Source organism: Drosophila ananassae, chromosome 2L, assembly GCF_017639315.1.
Source record: "Drosophila ananassae strain 14024-0371.13 chromosome 2L, ASM1763931v2, whole genome shotgun sequence".
Classification (NCBI taxonomy): Eukaryota; Metazoa; Arthropoda; class Insecta; order Diptera; family Drosophilidae; genus Drosophila; species Drosophila ananassae.
The window spans coordinates 23,207,833-23,217,886 of record NC_057927.1 but is presented as its reverse complement, the minus strand read 5'-3'; the positions used below and the strand labels follow the sequence as shown (position 1 = coordinate 23,217,886).

Here is a 10,054-nt window from a genome sequence, read left to right as displayed (position 1 = left end):
ATCCTAGTCTCGTGGCTAAGATCTATTACAAGATTATAATTAAAAAAAAAATAAATACTTAAATATATATTATATAACTTGTTATATGCAAATGAAAACAATAATAATATTTCTATAAATAAATTAGAAAAGAAAGAACTTCGCTCGTACATGGCAATGAACGTGATTTCAAAAACGATTTAAAGTTTATAAAAAATAAAATAAGTTACAAAAAAAGATTGATAAAATGAGGAAATATAAAAAATGTTGTTCGTATAGTAAATTGAATACCAGACGAATGAATCTACCTGGGAATTCTCAGACAGTCCTCAGAAGTTCAATAAATTCACAGACTACTTCTAAATACAAAATTTAGAAAGTGGAAAACTAAAGTGTATTAATAAGATGCCCGTCGTGCAATATGTTGCAAAATGTTGCTTAAATTTGACTTCAGTTGACCCGCATCAGCATTTATCAAAATTAATATTTATTATTTGCACGCCACTCTTTGGCTGGGGGAATTGGGTTCCATTAAAATGCATACGCAACATCTATGCATATTATATACACAAATGGTAATACATATATATTTGTATCTGATGTGGTCCGTTGAAGTGGAACTGGTTGGGAGCGGGTGTCGGAATGGGGGATAGGAGGGGCTAAGTGGTCGTGCTGAATGCGAGAGCTGAATGCATAAATAATGCCGATTTAGATTATTCTGAAACAGAAACATCATCGGCGTGCTGCGGTCTGCATTCGGATATTCTCATTCGGATTTGGACAAAAGTGCCACAGAACGCTGAACTGTGCGGAGCTCAGACAACGATGACGAGGCCATAATCAGGCGAATTAATATGGAAATTTATGCAGAGCGAAAAACGAAACCGCAAAAGTAAACGCAGAACACCGCTCGCCGACCAAAACCCAGACCGAAACTCAAACGCATGTGGGTTCTGTTATCAGTCCGGGAAAACGTGGCTCACTTCCTGGCCAAAAGTACTGGGTGGTATGCCGGGGGTGTTCCAGTTGTAATGCACATGAAAAAATAATGCGATCCATTGGATTCTTCCAAGTATTACTAACCAAAAAACACCTATCCTATGTCACAGGAAATCCCTACTTTTTTCTCAGTGTCCTCCTGTCTGAGCCGCAAAAAAAGAAACAATTGAAACACCAATCTCATTTAATTCTGCGTCGGCTGGCAGGCCAATTTCCTATCCCACCCCATGCTACCCCATTCCGCCCAGCACCCATTTCTCAGTGTCTTCCCTTGGTCTTTGCGTTGCTGTTGTTGCTGTTTTATAGCGCATTAATTTCGAAAGTAGCGCTACGTGTGCCAAAAATCATTAGCAACGGAATTACGCTCAATGAAATGCAGTCGGCGTCGACGGCAAACAAAAGCCAATGCCAGCCGAAGGGGGAGATAATAAAGCGTGGCCAGGCCAGGCCAGGCCGGTCGGTCCTCTGTCGATTTCGATGTCGATGTCGATGCCGGAAGAAGGGAACACCCGAGGGGGTAAGACCCATATAGCCATGGCAATGGCAAAATGTTACAGAACACAGGAGGGGATAGGGTAGTACCTGGTTGGTAAACTTCGGGAAAACTGCTTATAAATTTACCCTAACGACAAGTTAAATGCTGAATACGAAATGTTACAGGGAAGGGTTCCCATTCCAAGACCCTCGCAGACATGCGGCTACAACCCGAAGAATTTGCCGCCAAGATGAAGCCCAAATGGTCTCTAAGTGGAAGTTTGAAAAAGTATGTAAATTGTTCTGGAAAAAAACTGTCTACTATGAAATCTTGCATATAAATTAAAATTTGTGCCATTTCGTTTTATAAATATTACAGTATTTTGATGGGGATTTTTATCAAAAACGCGTTTGATTTAATCAGTTGCTAATTAGATTCTGTTTTTTCGGGATACTTCCACGAAACAGAAAATGGGGAAAGCTGTTCATTTAAATATGGTCAGAGTTAGTAGCTGGCAATCTTATCGGTGGGGAATAAACCATTATCAGATAAATGGCGGAACTAATTCGGTAAATGAAATTATGCAAATGCGTAGGCCATCAGTTCGATTGGAGCGTGACAGGTGCGAGTACGGAGTCAAAATAAATTAGCATGTTTAAGTCCAAGTCCTTCGATTTGGTAAACGAGGAGAAAACGAAAAAGCCAGAGCGGCTGTATCAGCCGCGTCGGATGCGCTGGCTAAAGTATATCATACTGCCAGCTATTTTCGCCTTCGCCGTCCTTCTCGTCCTGTGCAATGTCGACTTTTCCAACTGTGCCGAAGATATCGGCTCCAATGAAACATCAAAACAAAAGTGGATTACCTCGAATATTGATGGGCCGCCAGTTTACATCCAGGAAAAGGATCAGGATGGAGAACGGACCTCACTCTATGTTTCAAACTACAAGTTTGAAAACGAAACGCTGGATAGAAGCTTCCTTTCCGGCAGCTTCCGACTGAAGCAGTTGACCCTCGAGGAGTGCCGGCTGAGTCGCATACAAAATGGAGTATTTCAACAAAATAGTACCCACAATTTGCTGGTCCTGAAACTTTTAAATGTGCAATTGGAGAGCCTATCGCATTTATCCCTAAAAGGACTCCAAAGTCTTGAGGACTTTACCCTTACCAACGAGTATGACTCATTCCGAGCCCGTCGATTTCTCTCACCTGTTTCAAGCACTCTCGTCAATGCCAGTATCCACCAACAGTTCGGTGAAACAACCTACTCAGTAAGTGACTTTTTGGGAAACAAAATATACACTTCCCTTAAGTTATTGGATCTGAGTGGAACCAATTTGGGCGGAGAAATAAACGACGATTCGTTCGAGAACCTGGTTGCTCTGGAGCGTCTGATTCTTAAGAATTGTGGTCTGACCCAGGTGGATGCATTTCCCAGCCGTTTTCATTCCGTTCAATATTTAGACTTGAGTGGAAATATGTTCAAGGATCCGGGTGTGCGGATTGAAAGAATGATTTTAGAGATTGACGAAGAAGAAGAATTGGAAGGACGAATCATTACTATTCAAAATGCAACTGAAAGAAAGAACACCTTGAAAAGAGTTTTAAGGAATTACGCTCCAACTGTGGCGGGAATTCCAAGCACTACTTCAACACCCAATACCACACTCGAACCAACAACAGAACCTTTTTTTTCAACAGAACCTACCACAGATTTTGAATTATCGAGATGCAAACAGGAGCTTTGTCAAGAAATTATGTACAACAATGCAGATGGTGAGGCCAAAATACTACCCATAAATTATGACGCGATCATCAACTTTACGGACTATGCTGTCAATGCGGTAAAAGTGGATATCTCACAGGTGGCATGTTCGAAGTGGTCACTCATCTACTTCGACTCCAATTTGACGATTGTATACATAGCACAAACAGAATTTAGTTATCTGAGGGGTACCTACACTATAAAACTCACAGATGTGAGTTGCCAAATCCCCTATACTTACTGCCTTTTGCCGGATGATACGGAAACCTCTCCCTTAAACTGTCGGTCGCACAAGATCTCAATGGGATGTGAGCATAAAAATGTGTCCTGGATTAATAATCACATTGGACTGATGATCGGATTGGGTCTGGTGGCTGTTATAGTCGGGTGTCTCCTTGGAATGCTGATCATGTATGCAACACTTCACCAGAAACCCTCATTGCTGCGAGGCAGCAAGCACCTAATTCACGCTAACCAAGACTCCAAATCCATGTATCTCATACCGACAAAAGGAAAGGACGATCCATACAGCCACGTGGGGTAAGTAGCTCGACAAGAAGGTTTACAAAATCTTACATTTGTAACTTTTGTACATGCCTCTAGGAGTCGCCTCTCGATTGTAGACAACCACGAGTATATTGCCGCCTATCACCGATATCTGGAGCAAGCAAATATCCGGCAAACAGAATCCAATAGATACACCCGTCCGCCTCGGGAAAGGGCTCCATCCGTACCGCTCTGCGCTGAAACTCCTCCCGCCCTTCCGGCTAGGATCACCTACGAATACGAGAGCTTGGAGCTGTACGAGGAACTCCACTAAAGCGATTAGTTAAGTACTAAACGAGTACATTCTGTACTCCACCAAATGAGTACAAAACCCACTTATTATCTTGACTGTTATCCAGTTTGTTATCTAAAAGGCCCATTAAATAGCCATTTTGTAACCAAAATTTTGCACAGTTCTTGCTCTAACTTTGTTTCATATTTATTATTCTATTAAAGAAGCACTTCGATCCAAAGATGATGCGTTCGTTTAAATTTTAAAGTATTCCGGTATAGAAGCAGATGATATGATCACTTTAGTTTAGAGTTGCTTAGTAGAGAAACGACTATTCTAACATTAGTAATTATCAGGCACCAGGTGCCGGAAGCTATCTTTTATATTCTTTCAAATCTTCCATATAGTTTTTTCTTTTTTTTTTGTTCTGAAAAAAAGTAATCGAGGGGATGACTGTGTCATCAGGTTCTTACTTGTTTATTCCACTTTGCAACCACTGATGGCAAAGTCTCATCTCTTTGCAGTACGCAGGAGAAGTTTGCACAGTTCAATGCTTTTATTTAGCTTTAATGAGCCCCAGTTTTGCGACGACGGCGAAAGACACTTCATCTGAATGCGCCCCATTGTGGACACAGTTTTCAGAAAGGCATTTGCCCTTCCAAGGGATCCGGACTGTATCCGGAGATACAGTGCACAGTTTGTTGACTTGCCACATGCACAATAAAATATTTTTTGTAAGCACTTTTTATGGCTGACATATCTTTTAATATACGCATACACAAACGCCCCGGACACACCGACAGAGATATATTTTTTGCGAGCGTTTTTGCCAATTTATTTGTGCGCCCCTCTTTCCAGTTTGGCTTGTTTGGTGCCCTGCAGGCTGTCGCTGCCATAATTTCCCAGGCACATCCAAGCTGAAACAGTGAACGAGACGGAGCACCGTGGAGGGGAGGCGAGTGGATCGGGCAGAGGGTAGAGGGGACAGGACGCAGTCAAAGTCCGGCCAAGACTCGGCCATATGTTGCACACATTATGCTTACTTAACAATTAGAGACGCTCTTGTAATTCCACAAAATTGCTTTGTTCGCCTGGATTTTTTCGCTCCGAGGGAGGCTGCCGGCGTATAGAGGGAGGTGTCATGCGGGGTTGGGGGTTGCTCAGTGTGGGAGTGACGGGGCGGAAGGGTTGGGACGGAAGTGCCGCCGAGTGGCTTTTGTGTAGCTTCTGTGCCAGAGCGCTTTGGTCACTGAGCTGTGAATGGTTATGAGTCTTAAATCCAAGGAAAATGCTTTGATAGCCAGGCCGAGTGTGGGCGTGTGTGGGAATTAAAATGAGTTTAGGGTTGTTATTGAGGGGAAGGTAATTCCAAAGTGTATTCTATAGAATCCTGCTTGGAATGTTTTTCATATCTAGTCCTTTTAAGATAAATACATTCCTTTCATAAAGACCCCAACTAAAAGATGCATAGTTTAGCTGTTCTGGTGACTCGTAAGACGAGCAAGACTTCACAGAATATTAAATTCCTCTCCCAAAACTAATTAGGGCTATGTCAGATTGCTGATGAAGTAACCGAAAACTATTCCATCATGCGATGAGATCTCGAGAGCATTGCGCGATGTTCCCAGAAGATGGGAAACCCTACACAACATCTGTACAGTGTACACTTCACTGGTGACAGAAATAAGAGAGCGAGTTTTATTATTATCTCAAGTGCAAGTATGATAGGAGGGAAACCCTAGACGAGTGTCACGGCTGAGTGCATCTGGACAAACCCACATGGGGACCGATACCGGATCGATACTTGTCCGCGCGCACTCGTACTCGTATCTGTCGCGATTGATATTAATGATTTGCAGCAAATGCCATTAAGTTGTTTTGTACCTTTCCATCAGACTGAGAATGATGGCTCGGCGTGAAGGAACTGAAAGCTGAAAGACTGAAAGGCTGAAAGACTGAAAGCGAGAAACTGTCCGATTCCGATTCTGACTCTGAGATTGCATGGCCCGGAGCGGAGGCGTTGCTATCTACCCTCGAAAGCAGAGACCCAGAGAAACCCCATTGTTCTGGCTACGAAATCAAAGACCCTTTTGCCCGCTTCCCGGCTGATAACGGACACGAAGGAACGGCCTCGAAACGTGGCATTTGTTTAATGGATTAAAAATAATAGGTATGTGTTTCCAGCAAAAGGGAGAGGCGGGAAAAGCGGGTTCAGATAAAAATCGTAGCACGTTTTGTGTGCGCATCGAAAATGGAAAATGTAGAATGGAAAATGGAAAATGTGCCGCGGTGTGTCATAAATTAATTTTTATAAATTCTGCAGCTTGTCTGATTTTGTTACGGATTGATATCGGCTTAATGCTGGCACTGAAGAACTGACGATGAGACGGGGACGCAGATTAATAATAATAATGCCACACGGCTCTGATGGACAGACAAAGGATTTTCCCAGAACAAAGTGAGTGGACAGGATGCGAGAGCACTTTCATTTCGGTCCTTTAGGGGTTGGAAGCCTTTCATCTGTGTGGTCGCCTGCCAAAGAAGCTTTTAAAAAATTATGCAAAAATCATGATTAGGCAATTTCCCCGATGCTAGATGCTGAATTCAGGATGCCGGATGCTAGATGTTGGCTGCTGGATTGTGGATGCTGGCTGCCTGATGCTGAAATGGTCTGCGGTCCTGGTTTTGTCTCCCGGCTGCTAATTAGCCATTCATGGAGTGTAGTTAGCTTGCCTGGGGAATATTTAAACAGTTGGCTGGTTCCCAGTAAAACGGCAAAGCGGCAAAAGTTTAATTAGCCCGGGCGAATGGATGAGCCTTATGAATATGAAATCCGCACACAAATCTATTCAGCTGCGATCAGACATACTCGTATCCTTGAGACTTCAGTCGCATTTATGTTAAGTTGAGATGATTTGAGTTGCGTTCGCGTTTCGTCGAGCTGGGACTAATGAGCCCTACCAGAACTGCTGTCGAGCGAAACAAAAAAACAAAAACGGCATACAAATACACAAAATGTAGCAATTATGGGGCGGACCGGAGAAAAATTCACATTAATGACAAAAGCCAGCCAAGTACTCGGCGCATGAGGAGAGTCTGCTTAAGACCCGCAACAAACGAGGGGCACTTAAAAGATGAAACATAAAACGGAGCCCCAGAAGCCCATAAAAAACACATTGTGCTGGGGCCGCACTTGAAAGGCAACTGCTTACCCCACCGCCGACATTCTTTTTTTCTTACCTCCCTGGCACTGCAAAAAAATTAGATTTCGCCAGGGTTGTGGTTACATTTGTAATCCAAGAAGGACAGATTGGTAATAAGGTGGTTTCTATAGAGGAAAATACATAGAATAAGGCATAATTGATTTACAAGAAGTGGATGTTGAAATTGAGTTTTGAGCTTATAATCATAGATCATAAAATGCAAGTATATATCCATAAAAAGCTAAACCTAATCATCAAAGGCATTGTAAGAGAAGAGCCTCAGTTTCCTCAGTGTAGCCTCGTCATATGGGACAAAGAAACATTTGCTTTGTGCAACGTAAAGGGCTGCCATAAAATTGCAGCATAAAAATAAAAATTAAACCACTAAACGCAGACCAAACGCGACCGCCCGTCTTAAGTCCAGGCATCGTCCCTGACTTTTAAGTTCCCTTGGCATCGCCATCGTCTCCGCCTGCGACTTTTCATCCGCCTTCCCCGATTGATTTGACTTCATGAAACGACCCCAAGGGCAGGACCTCACGTTTAACGGAGATAAGGGTGTGCACCCTAATGATATTCAATAATAATACATGCGCATAAAAACCACTTGCGACCCACAGCCACCGCCACCGCTACCGCCCAAAGTCGTCAACATTTCAGACATGCTCCGGCTGTGCCTTCAGAATTTAATGTGCTTATAATACCGCCCGCTGGCTCCTTGCCATAAACAGATGCAGTCCTCACTCCCAGCTAAATCCCCACACCCATCCTCATCCTCATTCCATTCCCGATACCGATTCCAATTCGAATCGGATACGCCACACACGCAGGCAGCAGGCACACACACACACACCCCACGACATATTTTTAACAGCAAATGATGTCAATTTTCATGCCCGCCAAGGACAGGAGGACTGGACCTCCTATGTCCTCGGGAAAACTCTCCCCAGAAGGCTTCGGAAATGGCTTCGGATATGGCAGAGTAGCGCTTTGTTGTTCTATCGAAAATTGAACTTAATTGGTGCGTGAAGTGTGCACTGAGTGGATTTGATGGCAGCCAGGCAACTATTATAGTCGAGCTGCAAATTTGTCAGCACCCACTCCTCCGTTGCCTCTCCGATTCCAGCCTAAGCCCATTCCCAAGCCCATTCAACCTGGCCTCATTATAATTTGCCAGTCGACGAGCAGAGGCGGCTATGAAATTGGACAAGAGCCGCCGAATCCGAGGGCGGAATTTGAAGAAAAGTCCCGGAAGGAACCCTTTTTGTTGTGGGAATGAATTTAATATCTAACCTTGTTATGCTTCAAAAGGATCAATTTAAATTGAAAAAAGTATGCCCTTTTTTGACAGAGGGCCTGCATTTTAATTAACGTATGTTGAGTCACTTGATATAAAATACTTAGCATACCCCAAAGTATATTAAAAGAGGGTGCAATTCTTTTATCTTCAAGAGAATAATAAAGTAACCAGAAAAATGATTGGCAATAAAGTGGAAACAGAGACATAAAATATAACTTCTTAGAAGTCCTTTCTATCAGCAAAGTTATATAAGGTATAGCAGACAAAATAGAGAAAATTAATTGCCAGTAGAAGCCCCAATTAAAATTTAAAATCAAAGAAATGGTTGCTGGGATAGAAACATTGTAACCTAGAAGTGTCCAAGTCCCCCCCGGTGCTGATGCTGCAACAGAAGTTTTGGCAAGTAAGTATACATTTGATGCCACCAGAGCGTGGCTAATTGTTGTAATTGTTCCCCACATGTCTGATGTTTTATCGTCCGCCGCAATAGGGGAACTAAAATTTGTTGCCGGAGAAAGCATTCACAATCCTTTCGTCTGTAGGTGAGCACTGCTATCTGTGTAATCCCATCATGCCTGGCAATCAAATTAATTTGCCATGCCCCAGTTTGCCACGAAACGGCCGAACAACCCTCGTGGCAGGACGACTTTTAGACAGACAACTCGAGTTCTGGGACAGGAGGTAGGGGACAGGAGCCAGAGGCAGGAGACAGGAGGCAGGAGGCATGGCATCCAAGCTGATTAGCATAAATTCGTCTATGTCGTTGCTGGCAACGTTGTCGTCTTTTGTCAACGTGTCTGGCATGCCAAGTTGAAAAAGTTTGCCAGTTTCCCAGTAAGAAAATGGCTGAGGGCGGGTCTCCAAGAACCGGGAGCCGGAAAGGAAAAGGAGCAGGAGCAGTCACGGACTTCGGGCCACGGCCCTTGCCTGGGAAACATGTGTCACTGGGGCCTGTCTGCTTATTGCACGACTAATGTCACTTGCAGGCAGTCAACAAAAGGTAGCCAAGGCAAACTTCCAGGCACAAAAGCTATTTAGACTGCGAATGCAAGTGCTGGAATTTCCTCGGCTCAATGGGGATGCGAAATTATTTCCATGCCACCGACACGGCCGGGTGAAGGACGACAAGCCCACAGAAATAGACGAAGGACGACGGAGATCCTTGGCTATGTGAGCTTTGCTATGGAAAAAACAATTGAAAATTCTGGATTAAAAGCCTGTAACTTATAGTATAGTTCTAAAAAGCTTACATTGCTTGGAAAACACAGAAAGTAGTTGAGACTTTTAATTGAGAAATATTTTAGTTGAAAGTGATTTCTTTCAATGGAGAAGGTTACCCTTCTGAAATTCATTTCGCTTATTTATTTCCTGGCCCAGACAGCTGGCGATCCGTAACTGGATTACCGATGCGATTGTGGCGGATAACAGCGGGCTGCATAATCTCACGGCTTGCATCAATTTCTCATCTTCAAGGGCCTATTGTTGAGGTCTTTTTAGGGCTTTCGCCGTTCTAATTACCGCAACTTGTCTCCTGCCACAGCCCCAAGGAATTCCTCA

The 10,054-nt window shown here is 43.5% G+C and overlaps 1 protein-coding gene across 1 annotated transcript; it reads left to right on the top strand.

Moving 5' to 3' along the window:
* Positions 1-25: 25 nt before the first annotated feature.
* LOC6498874 lies at positions 26-4,281 on the top strand. Its single transcript, XM_032456329.2, has 2 exons — positions 26-3,756; positions 3,820-4,281. Exons 1-2 carry the CDS (start codon positions 2,105-2,107, stop codon positions 4,034-4,036), a joined length of 1,869 nt encoding a protein of 622 aa, XP_032312220.1. The 5' UTR covers positions 26-2,104; the 3' UTR covers positions 4,037-4,281.
* Positions 4,282-10,054: the final 5,773 nt, after the last annotated feature.

Excerpts from the sequence above, each read along its gene's own strand:
- LOC6498874 (XM_032456329.2), top strand. The coding sequence starts at position 2,105 with ATGTTTAAGTCCAAGTCCTTCGATTTGGTAAACGAGGAGAAAACGAAA. Across the intron at positions 3,757-3,819 it reads GATCCATACAGCCACGTGGG|GAGTCGCCTCTCGATTGTAG; the intron begins GTAAGTAGCTCG and ends ACATGCCTCTAG.